General features: G+C 39.3%; 1 protein-coding gene across 5 annotated transcripts in view; it reads left to right on the top strand.

The window, feature by feature from the left end:
- BRF1 (BRF1 general transcription factor IIIB subunit) overlaps positions 1–18,593 on the top strand; it is a 230,619-nt gene that overhangs the window by 196,707 nt on the left and 15,319 nt on the right. For 4 of the 5 annotated variants that reach the window (XR_013346443.1, XM_077819492.1, XM_077819489.1 and 1 more), the window contains one exon: positions 17,407–17,458. Coding sequence is in view for 4 of the 5 variants with exons in the window: in XM_077819492.1 (XP_077675618.1) it covers positions 17,407–17,458 (52 nt within the window). In the remaining variant the exon portion in view is untranslated. Of the gene's footprint in view, positions 1–13,714; positions 13,788–17,406; positions 17,459–18,593 lie in introns of those variants that run through there. The other variant, XM_077819494.1, reaches the window with a different exon arrangement.

The following is an 18,593-nucleotide window of genomic DNA, read 5'->3' as shown; positions in this document are numbered from 1 at the left end:
GACAAATTGTGATTATTCTACAGTCAAGTTTATCTTTATCCTAAAATGTCTTGCCCAGAGGTTTCTCTTTGTCCTACTTACATTTCCTTTTTGAAACAAAGGCTTTTTGGGCAGCTGCATTCCTATTCATACCATATTTGGATAACTGACCAGACTTCCACACATCATCTCAGTGCTGTCTTCTAGATCATTTTCCAGTTGACTGCTTGAACACCATCTGTTCCTGGCAAAAGTTACCTTCAGATACCTAACAAAGCAGGTCATGAGAAAAAGCAAAATCTTTCAGGATCTAATGTTGTTAACAGATATAGTTTTTTCACCTTCTTTAATGTTTTCCTGATGTTTTCCTGTTTCCTTGAGGAAACAGACTTTTCAGGCACTTTCTCTCACTCAAGTCCTTTTTATTTTTTCCCCCAGTGCTACAGTCTTTTCCCAAACAAACAACAAGTAGCGGTATTGAGTTGCGCAAAGGTGTTTGGAACAGTGTAATGATATGTGAGATCCAGTGTTCAAAAATTATTTGGGAAAAGGGGTGAACAGTGTTAATGAAATTAGCAGAAGACAATAAATTGAGTTCTGAACATCATTGGGGAATAAGATGTAAAACAACTACACCTAGAGGGCTTTAGAAACAAGGGCAGGAAATAAAGTGAGATTCGTTGTGGAAAAATTTGATCTAATGCACCCAAAAAAAAATCAAAATCTGAAATGCACATAATAAATGGGAGTGAAACCTGTAGAAACCATAATACTGGAAGATACGGGGGCAGGGGGGAGATAGTGGTCAGCAAATTATATATGAGTCTGTAATAAAGGCTAAGTTTGAGCCATATGTACAAGAAACATCACATCATGGATTAGGGAGGAGAAGAGTTCTTCCCTGTAGAACTTTGAGTCTAGAATGTTGTGTTCAGTTGTTTGATTGTCTGCACCAGAAAGATATAGAGAAATGAGAGGGAGCTCAGAGGAGAAAAATAATGGTGTCTGGAGACGGTGACTTATAAGCGCACATAGCTGTCAGGTCTGACTTTGCCAGAGTATGTATAGTTTGGTTCAGGAGTGACTAAGGGATGACATAAACATCTACAAATACTTGAAACAAACAAACAGACAGCAAAGGTGGAGAACAATGGTATAGGGTAGTATGGGAGGGTAGAACTAATAGTAAAAGGATGAACCTTAGAAAAGGAAAATTTCACTGGAATAGCAGAAAAGCATGTCTTGACAGTGCAGTCTATAATTAGACTGTGGTTTAGTCTCCAAAGGGAGGTTGAAGCCCCATTGTTTTTGTGACAAAGAACAAGAAACTTGACCGTGTGCACTGGCTAGATGATATGAGTAATGGTCTCCTCTAATTTCTCTGACTAGTATGATGCCCTTCACTATTGAGAGTGAGGAGAAAGCAGAAGCCAAAGAACCCAGGTAGAAACTAGCAGGAAGGAAGAACCGCTGTTCCTTGTCCCTCCAGCCTGTGCTGGAGCATGGGGCCTTTGGGGTTAGGACTCTTTTTGGGTAGGGAGGAGTTGTGCGTGTAGTAGGGCTAAGAGAGCAGCCACACGCTGCTCTCTGCTTCCTTCTGACTGGGTGGATAACTTTGTGAAGTTATCTGCTCTAATCTAGTGGTCTCCAAACTGGGGTGCGCGAGATGATCCCAGGGGGTGCGCGGCCACTTCCAGATTTTGAGGCCCCTACCCATAATAAAAATAAAAAATGATGACACACAAAAACGAAATAAGGCAACAAAAAAGAGTGAGACATAATTTGAATATTTTTTTATTTAACAAATACTTTTCTAGACTTTTTCTGTGCAAAAACATTGTCTGTTACCAAATCACATTTCTTATTTGCTAAAAAATTTACAAGTGTCTAAATTTGAGCTTGAGGCCCAGACCAAATGGCCCTCCTGGCCCCACTCTGATTGGCCCTGCTGGCAGAGGAACCAGTGGCCGCACAGCTCCACAGTGTTATTCCAGAATAAAGAGGCTCCCATTTTTGTAACAGTTTGCCTTTCTGTAGTGTGACATGCATTTCTGGTAGGTTTTTTTATTGTAATTTAAAATTTGATTATATGCTACAGAATCTGGTTATATAATGTCTTAATGTTACTTCCTCTCAGACTGAGTAACTATCTTATTCTGGACTTTGGCTGTAGAGTTTATTCCTGTCCAGGACTGGTTATTAGCTGATCAACAAGAAGCATCCTCTGATTACTGTAATATTGAATATAGGAATGTGTAATTGACAGTGGGAGAAGGTAGGCTTTGCCTGGGTGGAGGTGACTATACCCGAACAAAGCCTGAGTATTTAAGCTGTATGTTGGTAGAGGAGTTCTGAAGGTAAAATCAACCTCCCCAGCCTGGAGTCAGGATCCAAGGCCTGGATTAGAGTTCGCAGCCCTCTGGCACCAGTTTTATGGGGTATTGGTACCGCTGGATTCATGTATGTATCAGTCCATAGCCCCTTCTATAGTCTGTCCCCAGCGTGATCTTCCATGCAGCTTATGTGGGGCCAACACAGGGAACGTTTTTGTAATGTGTTGGGAATGCAAAGGCACCCTGTGCAGCTGCTTGTCCCTACATAGCCCTGTGCAAAGTTTACGTGGAGCTGAGGGGCTTTGTACTGGCTCTGTGCACCATGAGTGAATTTCACTCTTAGTGAGTAAATAGAGGTCCCTGTAGAAAGTGATGGCTGACTGGATGGGCCTTTATATTTTACTGCTGCTGATAGAGATCATCTTGGGCCAAATTCAGATCTGGTGTAAAAGGATTTGTGATATTTTTTGAGGGGGAAGGGTCGTACTTGGTTGAACAAGGGCCAAATTTTTTCCTCAGAATTCAATTTCAGTTAATTATATTAGTAATTTGAAAAGAACTGAAAACATGGTTTAGAAGTTTGTAGATAGGATGCTGATTTTCCATGACCATTTGGCTCTCATACACTACTTCAGGTATTGAGACTGCAGTGATCTCTCTTCTCTCAACAACAAAGAAAAACTACTGTGAATTGCAACAGCTGTCCCTAGTGTGAAAGAGAATTGTCTTGACCTTTTTCTGACATTGCTTCTGTTGACCCATTTGAAATTGTTTGTCTTACAGAAACAAATCTAAGACTAATTATTTCCCAACTCTAATTACTATTCTCATGGACATTTTTTCATTTTAAATAGAAATAGTTACCTTAGTGTGTTTTTTTTCATGATTTCTTACTTTAGCAAGCACAAGAGGAAAGTAAAACTTGTTTTGCTGGTGGTTCGATGTAGTTTGCTTACTCATGTGAAAACAACTTATATGGAAACAACTTGTTTGTACAATACTTTTGAAAGATATGCAGCTTCTTGCTCAGCAAAACTTCACTTCATTATAGAGTCTAAATGTGAAAATGCCATTTTTTAAAATGTTCATATAGGTGCTTTATAAAGCAGCCCATTTTTGATCCTTTAATATATACAAAAATATCCCTAAGCATAATAGACAAACTGCATCAGCTCAGCAGCAATAAATTGCTTGCTAGTAATTCATGTCTGCCAAACGAGCCCCTGCAAACCTTGAGAGTTTACTGCCACTGGGTCTTTTTAGGAGGAGCATGAAAGTGCGGGTTAAAATCACAATGAGGAAAGAACCTCAAAGTATACAAACTCCCTCCTCTTACAAAGTCACATCACCCAAACCAGCAAGAATTTCAGACTGCTGCCAGCACCACGAAAGCTGCTCAAGTTGCAGGTGTCTTTGGATCCCTGTGCAATGATATTCTAAACATGATTTTGGATGTGTGTGTGTAAAGTGCACCTAAGGCATAATTTATGACTTTGTCAAAGATGGGATGGAAAAGGCTCCAAAACAGCACTTCTAATTGTGTGGCCTTTTTCCTTCAAAATGTTTTTGTTTTATTTTGTCTGGCACCAGTGAAGATTCCCAGAACCCTAATGCAAATAAAACAGCACTGCTTTTTAAAAATGTCTCTGTTGACTTTGTCCCTCAGGCTGATGAGCCTAACAGAACTGAAGAGCTTAAAAATAAAATTGCGTATTAGATTTTTTTCTTAATTTGTTCTGCTTTATCAATCCAATTGAAGTATGATTCTTGTTTAAAAAATTCATTTATCTGTCTATCTGTCTATCTGTCCATCCCCTTAAGACTTTAAAATGTTGTTTTTTATTTTTATACTGTTACTGAAAATTATTTGTGACATTTTCTGTTTAGGCTGTTAAAGGTTTTGGCAGCTAGAACATGGATTTTGTCTTTTGATGGTGAATTCAATTCATCGTTTATTTCAGAGTCCTTAGGTGTTTAAATGTGCAGTGATAGACAACTAAAACTCATGCTGTGCTAGAGTTGGCTAGGTATCTTCAGTAGTTCTAGCATTTGCAAAGAATTCGAACTTGTTTAATCTGTTTCTAATAAATGTAAGCCTTTTTTTGCTATTTATATTAGTAGCTAGAGCCAACTTAGTGTTTGTCTGACAGATACCGTACACCTAGCTTCTCAGTTCTTACTTACGATGCTGTCATCCTGAGAAAATAGCTTGTGAATCATGGTTTATAAATTTCAGTACTAAAATATGCTTAAGAAGAAGAAAGAAAAATGGATCCACAAAGGTGCTGATGATGTAAAAGCAACCAAGTACATAGCTTGTTCATTGACCAAGGTGGTTAGTAGGTAAACTTCGAGGTGATCAACTTTATTTGCACTTTGTTATGTTACTAATGAAAATTTTTCCAGTGAAGGGAGGCTGATTAAAATATCATTAATATAAGGCTAGGTAATTTCTTTTGTTCAGGGAAGCACAGAGACAGGAGAGGAAGAGGATGGATACTTCAGTGGTTAGGGTGCTAGCCTGAGGCTTCCTCTCTGACCTTTGGCAAGTCATTTAGTCTCTCTGCCTCAGTTCCCCATCTGCAAAATGGAGATAAAAAGCACCTCCCTACCTCCAAAGGTGTTGAGGATAAATACACTAAAGACTGTCAGGTGCTCAGATACTGTGGTAATGGGGGCCACAGAAGTACCACAGGTAGGTAGGAGGGGAACAGTGGGATGTAATTGTTGATGAACTCTGTTTGTAGTATGCTTGTCAACCCTGGCTGAAGCCATGGAGAAGGAATATTGGGGCATGGTCACGGTACATGGTCAGTGTGATTTACTCTGCATTCTTTCTGACCCGGCCACCCTTTGTTGTCACATATTACTCCTGCCTCTGGCAGGAGTAATCCACACAAGGGTTCTCTGTATAGGGCTGCAGTTGGCAAAAATACCATCCCACATTCATGCTGCTTTTGCAATTTTAATTTTGGATTTATATCCTGGGAATTGAGTGGGGAGTTGGAATTTGGCCTACCACATGCTGTTCAGCATGGGTGTTAGAATTCACATGGAATATATATATTTGATATGAATTTGATAAATCAGTTTAGGGAATATATTGGATAGATCAATCTTTACCTTTTAAAGGCTTTTTAATGCCTTTCTGTTGGTGGGTATAGCTTGCTTTGTGCAGTATCTGGGTGACTTACATTTCAAGTAAGTGGTTTTTAATTTTGTTCACTGGGAGACCTTATGAACCTTTCTTGTTTAATTATAAATAGATACCTATAGCCTCCTATTAACGTTTTCAAATAAGATGTTCAAAAACTCAAACTTAGATGTAACAGTGAAAGTTTATTTGTGACTTTGACACTTTTCTTTTCCATTAATACTGGGGCAAACTTTATAGTTCTAGGCTAGTAAATTCTTGATCTAATGTGTTGTAGTTTACTTCAAAGCAAAGGGTCATGAACTGCTACTGAACTAATTCCTAAATGTAAGTCTGCCATGTATATGGTTGAATTTGATTCAGTGGCATTAAAATGGTTTATTCGGAGAGACCTAAGCTTCCATGAAAATATGCACAGTACACCCGAAGAGTTCATTATATATATATATATATATATATATATATATATATATATATATATATATATATATATTTTAAAACAAATACTTCCTCCATCTCTTCATCTACTTTAATACTGCAGTAAACAACCAAGAAAAGGAAAGTACAGATTTGTGTAGTCATCCTAAACGCTTTAAATGTAGCGTTGCCAAGTATTAATGTTCCCACGGTACTCTACAGATGCAAAAATTAAGGCAGCTGGAATGATTCTGCAATGCTGATAAAGGAAAATACAGAGTGTGGCAATTAAAACAACTGGAAAAGGAGACTTTTTTTTACAAGCTAGTCCAAAACTGACAGTTGTCTCATTGGTCTAAACTCTTCTAAAACATTTGTTGCATTCTTTACCCATATACAGAATACAGCAGATCTAAACTTAAAAGATTCAGGACATATGTTTAAAAAAAGCGATTCCATCCTTTTAATTTAGCATTTGTTGTTGGCTGACTCTTCAGAACTTGTTTTTCAAATCTACAGAACAAAATGAGCACAGTGACAACAAGAAATAAACAAAAATAGCAACTTACACTGATTTAAAACTTAATTTGATAATGGTTAAAGGTTTTTCTTATTTTCCTGATATGACACAATTCCAACAAATTGTTTTTTGCATGCTGTAATGTATGCATTTATTGATGCTTTTGGTTTAGTTGACATTTGTTCTAATGGAAAAACAAATTGGCAAAATTATTACTAGTGGACTTTGAAGTAGTGACTTCAGGCTGGGCTTAATCTTCTTTTTGCTTTGGAGAGGGATGTGTACAGCACAAAAGGTTAAAAAGACTCTGCACATATGTAGCCTCCCCATTAAACATTCTGCTTCTTTCTTTAAGTAGCTGAGGTCTTTTAGGTATATCAGTTTTTCTCTTTTCACTGTGAATTTTTAGTTTAGAGTTCCTGAGGTATAAGTTCAAAATAAAAAAAAATGCAGTAGGATTAACCTAAAAGTATAATTTTATTGATCTTCAAACATAGCTCAGAATGTAGAAGGATTTAAACTATATTGGGGAATTTACAGTCTGCACTGTTTTGTACAGTACCTGTTTCAAGTAACTAAAATAGCTGAGGTGAAAAATTCTTTGAGGTAAAAAAGAAGGGATTTACTTGAGATGATTAGCATTTGTTCCATGTTTTACACATTCATATTATAGTTGCATTAATATCTGTTGTGTATCATAAATATGATGAAAAACTTCTTGACACTACAGAGTAATCTGCTGACAAAAATGATTTTCATGGGGAAAAAAACTTTTTATATAAATGAAGCAGCATAGAGGCACCTATTTGTAATATACTTCACAAATTTCACCATGCCTAGTCAGTCAACTAAACCTTTTTTTCCCCACTTTCCTTGCTCCATATCCCAATAATCAGTATAATAAAGATGGCATGATTTATGTTTTTTTTTAAATAGAGTTGTTTTTTACATTCACAATTCATATCCTTTGTAGGCTGGAAGATGTCTGTGATAACTGGAGAATTAGTTCAGTGACATTACAAGAGCTGAAGAAAGGTTAAGCAATTAGGAGGGAAAAGGATTTTTAGTCACTCTTTTGTTTGTTTGATGTTCATGCTTATGTAACTTCAGTGACTAATATTTTATACAAAGGAAGCCTTTCTTAAAGGTTCAACACCTAGGTGCACTGGTTTAACTTAAGATGGGATTTTAAACTGATTTTATTTGCCCAATGCAATAGGCTGTGTTGGGCATGCTTGTTCTGGTTTAAGCCAGGTTTATATTGGTTTAGTTTACACAACAAAGTTAGGTTGACGTAAGCCACCTTGCGTTAGTCTACCTGTGCACGTGTCTACACGTAAATTTGTCTTCCACTGATGTAATCACCCCATTAGGGGTGATGCAGTAACACAACCTCTCTGAGTGGCATTGAGCCAGGGTCGATGTACTGAAGTTGATGCAGCATGAGTGTTGACACTAACAGTCCTCCAGCAGCTTTCACAATGGCCAACACTGTCCTCTCTGGTCACAGTTGTGAACCCCACTGCCCAGGTGTCATGGAGACCCAACAGTTCCTCTCTCACCATCACCACCACCACCTTTTAAATGTTAAAACCCAGCACATTTTTGAAATGCTTTTTCCTGATTGTCCAGCGTGGCAAGCACACCTAGCAGATCTCGATTGTTGTGTGCAGCTGCCCAGCCGACCTGCAGTAGACAGGAGATTCTGGATCTCCTGGGAAAGTGGGGAGAAGAGGCTGTGTAGGCACAGCTATGGACCAGCCGTAAGAATGTGGCCATCTACAAGCAGATTGCATGGTGGATGCTTTTGCTTTTACATCATATAGAATTTTCTGTAGTGGTTTTGTTACTCAATAACATTGTATTTTTTAGAAAATAATTTATCTTTATTCTCATTCTCAATATATGCTGCAGAATGCTGAGCTGTACTAAAAGCACCCACTGACCTGTTACTGTTCAGAGTGACACAACGCCTAGGATCAGTGACACAAACAGTGCAATAATCATAAATGTACAGCAAGCACCACAAAATTAATTGGTGCATTGACAGTGTGACATTCATACATATATGCAAAGCACCACACAATTCCTAACAGGGCCCAAAACAGCAGGGCGAGTTAGCTCACAGTCTAGCTCCACACATTACTGTGGCTTACTGTTAGTGCTTGCTCTGTGGCACCCTTTGCAATGCTTTGCTGCTGTAGCCTCCAGCCTGGACTGCTCACAAACAGCCACCAGCATGTAAGTCACTCCCAGCTATGTCTGTGTGTGGGCTGCAGCCAGCCAGCCAGCCGCACCTTGGCTCTAACCAGCATTGGTTATGCTGCAGGGTGACCTCAACACACCCAGTCCCGGATCATCACCCATAAATGTGTATCCTGTGCTGCCCAGCCCTCTCCTGCACAGTACAAGTGTATATAAAGTGTATTATTTCTTTCATAGAAATAATATGCACATAACTTGTCACCATAAATGGAGTTTCCAGACACTTCAGTTCAAGCACACTGGGTTAGATAAAACAAATTTATTAATTACAAAGAGAGAGATTTTAAGTGAGTACAAGTATTGAGGCATAAAAGTCAGAAATGATTACAAGAAAAATAAAGATAAAAGTTAAGCAACTGGTGCCTAATTTAACAAATGATGTTAAATTCAAAACAGAGGACGAATCCAACGAATGCTTCCTTTGTCGCTTCAGATGCCTTGAATGCAATTGGGGGCAAGGTGCCTTGCAGGATTTTCCCTTCCTTTTTATAGTTTGTCCCCTTCTTGAAAACATTTCCAACTGGATACGAGGAGAGAAAAAGTCTATGGGGAAGGATGTTTACTGCTGCTTTTTCCTCACCTGTTTGAGCTTTCTTTGTTTACCTTCCTGCTTTATGACTGTGTTCACTGCTTACGTGCAAATTAAGCAGAGCACACATTCCTTTGTTTGAGACAGACCTGTTTTGCAACCTCAGTTTGGAATATATGTTAGTAATACCGTACAGTGGAGTCTTATAACTTCGCATAAAATATTGCCACGCACATTTTATCAGGAAAGTAATGACCAGCAAATTATGAGTTTTCAAATGATAGCTGACAAGTAAGGCTATGATTTAGTCACAGGTATTTTTAGTAAAAGTCATGGACAGGTCACGGGCTAGAAACAAAAATTCATGGCCTGTGTCCTGTCCATGACTTATACTAAAAATACCTATGATTAAATCTTGGGTGGGAGTGAGTGGGCTGCTGCTGAGGGGCATCCGGGGCTGGGGAGGGCGCCTGGGGCCAATGGCACCTGCTGCTGGGGGCCATGGACTGCGCGGCTGCTCCAGCCAGCCAGGGACCGCTGCCTGGAGCGACTGGAGCAGCGGCTGGTGTGGCTGTTCCTGGGGCCACCTGAGCAGCTGGCCCTGGGTTCAGCCACACTAGCCCCTGCAGAAGTCACGGAGCCCTACTCACAAGGCATACTTTGTACATAGATTATTACCATAGTGTGTAGGGTGTGAATACCAGGTACATTCTGTCACAGACTTCCAATGTGAAAGTTAAAGCTGCCTTGACTCAACTTTAACTCTCATAGCTGTATTTTAAAAAATTAATTAGTTTAAGAGACTGCACTACTGGCCCACTTCTTCCTTTTAATGCAATTCCTGTTAGGGAGGTCATGACTCGAAACTTACCTCAGATACATGCTGTTTCATGGGTGGCAAACTACCAATTTCATCTCAGTTAAATCAGTCATGTAACACTGATCTCTTAAATTGCACAAAGTCCTGAGATACACAAGTCATGAGAGTACAAAGTATGGTATTTGCCTTTGTATGTGTTCCGTAGTACCTGCCAAAGCAGTGCTGTACCACCATATCGCCATTAGGCTGTTTGAGTAGTCATGTTCAGTGCGTACCTCAAAATATGTGTAATGTAAAGATATACTTGCTATTTAAATAAGAGATTTCCCTTAATTGGCTGTTATAAATTAGAGGCAAGAAGAAATGATTTATTGCTTATAATTGGAAATGAGTTATGAAGACGAATGTTGGTAATCATGAAATAAAATTTGGAATACATTGATTTCCAGATGGTTGGCAATGAAATTGCTCTTTAATGTAATATATACCAGACACAGGGGGAGAGGGGGATGTTTCTACTGTATACCCTTGTGCTTTGATGAGTTACTTGTATGAAATTACAGTTACCTGAATCTTAAATTAATGTGTTCCCCTGCATATACCTGCAAGCGGCACCTCGTTTAAACAGTGTTGTATTATCTGAGGTAGTGGAGGAGGAAGAGGTAATTTAATGTTATGTCTAGTGTGATATTTGTCCTTGTAATGTCACATACTTTAAACAGGAAAGATCTGACAATAAATCTTGCATCACCTTTGGGTATAACAGTCTCTGTGGATTGTTCTCCGAGACTGCACATTACTAGATGTTTTTCCTTTTCATCTTTGGCCTCATTATCTGTTTTTATGAGGTTGAGATTGATCAAAAACACCTGTCCAAAAGCAAATACTTGTAGACCTCATCAGCTACATCTGGGATAATACATTTGTACCAGAATTAAAGGCAAAAACCCTACTGTTAAGAACTTTGCCATTGGAAATACACATCTTCACAATGTAATTTAGCTCTAATCAGATTATAGAAGTGTTTGTGTGATTTGTTAATTTAGAAAGATTTGTCTATCCGTAGCTGTAAGCACAGGATGTAAAAATGATTGGTGTTTAGATTGCCTTATATAATTTCCATAAATTTTTTCTTCTCAAGGTACGTGCCTTATATACCACAACCATTTTGGGCCCCAGTACAGCAAGGCAGTTAAGCACTTAAAGTGGGACTACTTGCATACTTAAAGTGAGGCACAGGTTTGTGTGTCTTACTGATTTGGAGCCATAGTGTGGTTTTTTACATACTTTTCAGAGTAAAGTTGTAACCCAGCTATACAGCTTCCTCTGTTTCAAGAAGCTTTTCCTATAAGATGCAAATCTGCCTTTCTGCCACCATTTCATTTGAGCAGGCAGAAAAGGCTCCAGCTGGTGTGGTGAAAGGGATGGCATCTTTTGGATAGTGGCTTTGATCAAGTCTAGATTTTTTTTTTTTAAATTGCAAATACTTTCCGCTATTGACAGCTCTCAAGAGGTGAGTTCATCAGCATCCATATTGACAAATCCAGTAAAGTCTTCCACTAGGGTTGCCACCCGTCCGGGTTTTACCTTCTGTGTCCGGGTGCCATTTAGGGTTGACAGGCACCTGGTTTTTGGGGACCTGGCAACCCTAAATGGCACCTGAACCAAAAGCCAAGCAAGCAGCAGGCAGGCTCCTTGAGATGATCCGGGGGGGCGGGGCAGAGTAGTGAGCGATGTGGGTTGGGGCCTTGGAGGAAGAGGCAGAGCAGGGGGCAGATCAGAGGCAGGGCCTTGGGGGAAGAGGCAGAGCAGGGACTGGGGCCTTGGGGTTGTGGTTACCAGCAATTAGAAAAGTGGCAACCCTTTCTTCCACTTTCATAATGTCAGAAAGTAGGTGCATTGGCCAAGGCAGTAAAGTTACCAGAGCCAGCCTTTCTTGACCTAGAGCAATTGCAATTTCCCATGGTCTGCAGTAATTTCTTAGAGTGAGAGACATATAGAGGCTCTCCTTGATCTGCTCTCTGGTTTATTTTTGCTTGAGGCTCAGTGCCGTGGCTTTATATTTGAACTCCCTCCATTTTTGTAGTTGAAAATATCTTGTTGTGGTCAGTGACAAAAACACCATGTTGATGTTTTACAGCATTTTTTTGAGGTCTTGGAGATCAGTGAGTGCTGCAGGTACACAGCAAAATATTCAGTCTTGTCTTTCATCCGTATCCACTCCTCCCTTCTCACTCACAAGAACAGGTATGGAAAATGTGTCCAGGCACCTGTATATTAGCAGAGTGCTTGTCTGTTCTGAAGAAGATGCAACAGTCTTTAGGAAAACAGCGCAGATGCTGACTTTATTCTTCACCAGTAGATGTTTCTCTTGAGGTATGTCTTCACTCTAGCGCTAGTCCAGGTGATCAGCATCTGGCTCTGAGCCACTCTGCTTTGCCTTGTCCAGGTGAGAGCATCCCCACTGCAAAGCCTACCCCCTTTACTGTTTCCTTACCGGGTATGTCTTCATTGCACATTTCACCTGGGCTCTTTACCCAGGTTTTAGCCTTTGCCCTGCCCCCTTGTCCACACAGAAAAACCTCTAACCTGTGTTTGGAGGTGCTTTAAACCTGGGCTAGTTTACACAGTTGAGAGTATGGGTTAGAGCCAGGTGCCAGTGTCACTCAGACTGCAACCCATCTACTTAGCAGTAGTTGCATTGACTCCAAGCTGCCAGAGAAATGTTTTGTTCTGTCCTGAGAATATGGGATCTTCAATCCCTCATCTTCTGCAAAAATACCACCACGGGTCTGAGGCTTAGGATAGCCAACTATGCAGGCTGGAACCAATGGCAGGCTTAAAGTTTGCTGCTAACAGGAGCTTGACGCTATTGAAAAGAGGAGATTCCCAACTTTCTAGTAGGGGGGACACCATTAAATCCTTGACCTGGAAAGCTATTTAATGTCACTGTTAGAGATGTTTACAATTGTTGTTTTTCCCCTTTTGCAGAAGTCTGTTCAGTTGGTCCTGGTACAAAGACAGCCTGGCTTTATAACTGAGAGTGATGCCAAAACAACACCAATAAAATTCTCTAGAGCACTTCACAGTAGATTTTCTGCCACACATGTGGTGTTTACAGAATGCATGATGGAATGGCATGGTTATATAGGTTTCATTGGCACTTGTCTCGGATGACCTGCATAATTTTACTCAAGGTTTCTCCACTCATGATTAACACAGCCATCACAGACTCGTGATGATAAACCCATTATATCACATCATGCCATCATGTATTCATTGTCTGTCTGTCCTTCTGTCTATAACATTAGTATGGGTGGTAAGCAGCAGTAAGAGGTTTCCTATGTGGATGCGTTAAATTAAATTTCAGCAGTAAGAGAGCTTTTGGTGACTTTCTAAAACTATTATTTCCAGAATTAAATTGAGGAGATTGTTATGGTATAATAATCCCCTGGGTGGATGAATTGCCTAATATAAATTACACATCTGTATTGCCCCATAACTTCCTTTCTGTTTTATGTACTGTGTTATATAATCTTTGTTTATTAAGTAATAAGCAAAATAAAAAGTTTGTTTTAAAAACTTTTTTAAAAAGTCAGCTTGTTTTTCAAAGCATTTGTTCACTTTGAAAGTTCAATTTATGTGATCTTCAGCCCTGTCAGATTCTATTATACTGAATCTTCTTTTAAATTGTTAGGCTGGAGGACAAACCTAGATGCTGTCTTGTACGTCTTAACTGAAGCTGGAGCTAAGCAGATTCTACAGTGAGCAGACACCAACGACAAATACTGTGCCATTACTTTCTGACCAAAAAAATGTCAAGAGTATCAATTTCACATGTTATATATGTTGGTTGACTGGAACATATGAATAATTTTTCAAAATTAGCTTGAAATCTGTATGTTGCACTTGGCGTTTGTACATCTTTTTCCTTTTGTAGGTTTGCTTTACCATTCACAACATTGCTTGTTTTGTGGTTTATTTTTAATATATTTAATTCTGTCAGTTGCATAGTTCATAATGCAAATGTATAAAACCAGAAGATACAGTAAATGATGAATGATTACAGAAGCATTTAGAAAGATCATGAGAGCCATTTCATTTTTGTCAAAGTATTATATTTTAAACAGAATCATGCTGTATATCACAATGCGTCTTAACCCAGGAAATGATACAAAACATATGAGACAAAACAGCTCCTAATTCAGAGTATTTCTTCTGCTCAGCAAAAGCGCAGTGTTCAGCAAGTCTGATGAGCTGGGATAGATGGGGAGGTAGTCGTGTTGATGGGGGTACATGCATGTTGAAAGTGGCATAAAGGACTTTGGCTGTCCTCTTTTTGTGAAGCTGCTCATTTGAGCATTAATGCCCCATCCCACTCAAGCCTCAGAAACAGCTCTGTTCTTCAGTGATGGCACACTACAATATTCTAGCCTTCCCTGGTTAAATCAGACTGCAGAAGGAGCCAGTATCTGTAGCCATGGCAGCCAGTAATTTATTGTTCCATATGGTTGGTGTGGCAGCAGCTGCTCTGTTTTAAGGAGGTCAGGGCATCAGGGCATTTAAAAAAAAAACACTGTAAAATCTTTCTTCAGTGCTCTGTACAGTAATAGTTAGGGGTCTCTGTGGAGATAATGACATCACCAGCCAAGAGACAAAATTACTTTTTTTTTTAATTGAAGAAGTTATCCTCTTAGGAAAATAAGTTGACACAATGTATCTCTGTGTGTGATGGTTTTAGTTCTCCACTTTTCACTGCTGGTGTTTGTTGATCATACATACTAATTAATGAGCCTGATCTTCTTGCTTAAATTGGGATTAACTCTGCTGAAGTCAGGGGAGTCCCACTACTGTAAGATCAGTGGAAGGAAGAGGAGAATCAGGCCCAGTGTCTTTCCAGTACTTCATATATATGCTTTTTCTGTATTATTTTTGGCTTGCTCTGAGAACTGCAGTACTTCTACTACTGAGAAATAAACATGCTTTATGAACACTAACATAGTAGAGGAATACAGCCTGTGGAGTACGTAGTCTCTCATTGTTGTAAAGTGCAATAGAATGGCTCCTTATGTTTACGGTTGCAGTTTACAAATAGGGGTTTCACAAGTCAGAATCCTTTTTTCTTCATTATGGGAACATTTGTAATTAAAATGACACTTGAATATTTACTGTGTACTTAGCGTAGCAGTGATTGTATTGTTCAGTGTAAGCGCATGCATTATTGCCTCTGAAACAAAGGCCAGAACATTGAGTGCCTTCTGGGCTTATTTTATAGCTTGTTCTAACTGGGGAGGGGCAAGCTTCAGGGTATTCTTGGGGGGCATGTTGTCACTCAATAACGTGGCAACAAATCTAATTTTTGGATAGAGTGTTAATTGCAATAATCACACTGTTTTCAAATAGAGAGCTTTAATATCTACTGCTTTTCAAGTATGTGAATACAGGGTAACAGATATTTTACCAGCAACCTTCATTTATCTAGGCTATTGATATTGTTACTGCATTCTCATGCGTGTGTGCATCTAAATTGGTACTCTGTATTAGAAAACCATGATTAACAGTATAATACACATATTCAGATATTAGGAAGGTTGTATAACTCAGGTGGGGCAGCATAAAGAGGAAGTCGGACACAGAGTAAGATTCGTATCTGTGCCTTCAAATGTTTTCTCTGTATGTCGAAGGATCCATTGGGACTTACAGGGAGTAAATACATTCTCTGGGTTAATGGTATCATCTTCTTCCATGATGATGTTGATAATCATGAAGTGCAACAGACAATAGTTGTAAAAGAATACCGTTGTATTCCAAATCACTCTGTAGGTGCAAGCGCATAGACTCTGCCTTTGAAATGTTGCCCAAACATCAGCTTGGTTGGATGCACTGAAAACAAGTTCACTTTGGACTGCCCCAGATGTTCAAGTATCCTGAAAATGTGCTGACGCGCTGCAAAGAAGACTCTTAGCTGAACGCCTGTCTCTTGAATTTTAATATTTTCTTCTCTATCAGATAATGAAGACTAAAACTCTCCACTCATTCTCTGGGGTTTTGCTTCCTACTGTAGAATAGTCAGATTTAGTGTCTTTTTTTAAATTGGAGAACAACTTCTTTGTTTGTATGCTAAAGAATGCCAGAATCAGTGGCTGAATAGAGGGAAAGAAGCATCTTACTCTAAATGAAAGCTTAGCTCTGGAGGTGTACATCTCTGTGAATGAAACTTAGACTTCATTCAGAGGTATGCCCGGGAACCTGTGTGAGCAGAATTTAGGTACCAGGCAAACCATTCTCTATAGCTGGGTATACCTGGGTGAAGAGAGGGGACACAAAGCAACCAGAACTCAGTTGAGAACAGTGTTCATAGCAATAAGGAAGCAGGATTTGAAATGACTCGCAATGACAACACTTAGCACTTGAGTGGCAAAATAATACAGACTGATCTCCAAATGTGTGTCTGCGGTCCTTTCCCCAGCTATGCAATACTTTTAAAAATTTGCTCAAGTTCAGCTTCCAGGATTTCTTTCTTTCAGCTCATGTAGGATCCTTTTGTTTTTTGCTGTTGTCTAGTTCAAGATTAGATGTAAGATGTTAAAACCATACTGATGTAATCTCGATACATCAGTGTAAATCTGGAATCACCTCTCTGAAATAAAGGGAAGTGATTCCAGATTTACACTGGTGTAATTAGGAACAGAATCTGGCTCACTGAATCTGTCCTTCTCACTATAACAGAAAAGAGGGAGGGGCCAGCAATGGGTAGAAATTTTTTGGCCTTCAGAACATGTGGCAAAAGTAATCTACTTTATAGGGCCTTTGGGGAGAGCTAAGAAGGGTTTTGGATGGAGTATGGGATGGAGTTTTGCTGTTGTGCTTATTAGCTTGCCTTTTTTCTAAGGGCTTGTCTACATGGGGAGTAATTCTGATTAGCTGTTCCTAAATTAATAATTCCTGATTAATTGTATTCCAAATAAGATTAATCCACTTTGGAAATGGATTAAATGTATTCAAAATAAGACACTATTATTTTGGGATAAGAGCATTCACACATGGAGTTAATCAGGAATAGCTAAACCTCTTTAAAAACACACCCTACCTTATTCCGAATCAACTTTCATGTCTAGACCATCCTTTATTGTATTGAGCTGCTAGGTGATAGTTTTACTGAAGGTAAATGTTAATTACTGTTAAACTGTGTGTAAGGCTTGTGCAGAGACTTTCTTTTATATTTTTAAATTGAAAGGATAAAATAAATACATAGTGTGATGACATTAGCAAACTTGTTCTCTTGGCCAGAGAACAAGTGACTGCAGTCTGTGTCAAACTGACCTTGTGTTTTTACATTTACAATATAACTTTTCTAATAATCACCAACGTCTTTTTTCTTCTTTCCAGATTAAGACCCTTGATTTCTACACAACTAGCTAAAAAGGCTGCAACTGAAGAGGTATGTGAAGTTTACCACCTCTCCCAGAACCCTTCTACACAACTGCAATCTGAAAATTGACTTAACTCATAATCCAATACTTAACATTGATTATGGCAACTATCACAAACCTTAGTGGACCGGATTCTGATATCTGTTATGGGAATGTAAATTCCGAGTCAAAGAGATCAGGATTGGTCCCTCTGATCAGGCCAGAAGCAATAAGTGGGATCATTGCAAAGATGATGCCCTCTGTTTTCCAGTTGGAATTATTTGATTTTACAAAAATAGGGATTCCGAATGGAAGGGTAAGTGAAACTGTGAACACAAACCTCTCAATAAACCAGGTAACTATTCATATTTAATATATTCAACAGGAATTCCAGTTTGGGGAGAGGGGAAATAACATCCATATGCTTCTAAAAAACAAACAAATTGAGTAAGAGAGCAGTGGCAGGGAGTAAGCAGTGTTGTCCCTACTCCCTCACTGTATTATCCAGCAGAGCTGAACTGGCACACAGGAGGAAGTAATCAACTCCTGTTGAGAACCAGTGGTAGATGACTTCCCCCATGGAGCAAGCAGGTAGCCAGGGAGAGAGTTGTAATTCTGGTGTCCTGTTTCCCTTCCTTGTCTGCTCCTGGGGCAGAGGAAGAAGTGACAGCTCACCCCCAGCAATGCCCCTCTGCCATGTACATTGGTCAAACTGGACAGTCTCTACGTAAAAGAATAAATGGACACAAATCAGATGTCAAGAATTATAACATTCATAAACCAGTCGGAGAACACTTCAGTCTCTCTGGTCATGCGATTATAGACATGAAAGTTGCTATATTACAACAAAAAAACTTCAAATCCAGACTCCAGCGAGAAACTGTTGAATTGGAATTCATTTGCAAATTGGATACAATTAACTTAGGCTTGAATAGAGACTGGGAGTGGCTAAGTCATTATGCAAGGTAACCTATTTCCCCTTGTTTTTCCCTACCCCCCCCCTCCTCAGATGTTCTTGTTAAACCCTGGATTTGTGCTGGAAATGGCCCAACTTGATTATCATACACATTGTAAGGAGAGTGATCACTTTAGATAAGCTATTACCAGCAGGAGAGCGGGGTGGGAGGAGGTATTTTTTCATGCTTTGTGTGTATATAAAAAGAT

The sequence above is a fragment of the Eretmochelys imbricata genome, chromosome 6 (assembly GCF_965152235.1).
Source record: "Eretmochelys imbricata isolate rEreImb1 chromosome 6, rEreImb1.hap1, whole genome shotgun sequence".
In the NCBI taxonomy this organism is placed as follows: domain Eukaryota; kingdom Metazoa; phylum Chordata; order Testudines; family Cheloniidae; genus Eretmochelys; species Eretmochelys imbricata.
Note: the sequence above shows the minus strand (reverse complement) of the source record. Positions and strands in the feature narration are given on the sequence as shown.